At 46.4% G+C, this 291-nt stretch overlaps 1 protein-coding gene across 1 annotated transcript in view; it reads right to left on the reverse strand.

Moving 5' to 3' along the window:
* The window catches only part of LOC119585716, a gene marked incomplete at its 3' end in the record, with an annotated part of 123,925 nt that overhangs the window by 60,085 nt on the left and 63,549 nt on the right, over positions 1-291 (reverse strand). The window contains 1 exon segment of the mRNA XM_037934403.1: positions 75-173. Coding sequence (XP_037790331.1) covers positions 75-173 — 99 coding nt within the window.

A 291-nucleotide genomic window follows, 5' to 3' on the forward strand; every position in this document is an offset into this window, starting at 1 on the left:
TAGTAAACATGGTCAATCATCACACCATAATGCAAAAAACAGTCCAGTGGACTGTGTTTTGCAGCAACACTAACCTTGGGCTACCTCATCTCTGCCCAGCATCTCGAAACTCTCGAGGTCTGGGGCACCATTCACAGGGACACCCCCAAACAAGTCAGCGTCTCCATCAAGGCCTGGAGATGAGACATCACCATGCGCTAATCTCAATGTCATGCATCCATAGAGCTCTGAGCCAAGTGAAATAGATCAATACATGATGACTCTATTGTCTTGGATCTTGGTAATGTCATG

Source organism: Penaeus monodon, chromosome 20 (assembly GCF_015228065.2).
Source record: "Penaeus monodon isolate SGIC_2016 chromosome 20, NSTDA_Pmon_1, whole genome shotgun sequence".
NCBI classification, from domain to species: Eukaryota; Metazoa; Arthropoda; class Malacostraca; order Decapoda; family Penaeidae; genus Penaeus; species Penaeus monodon.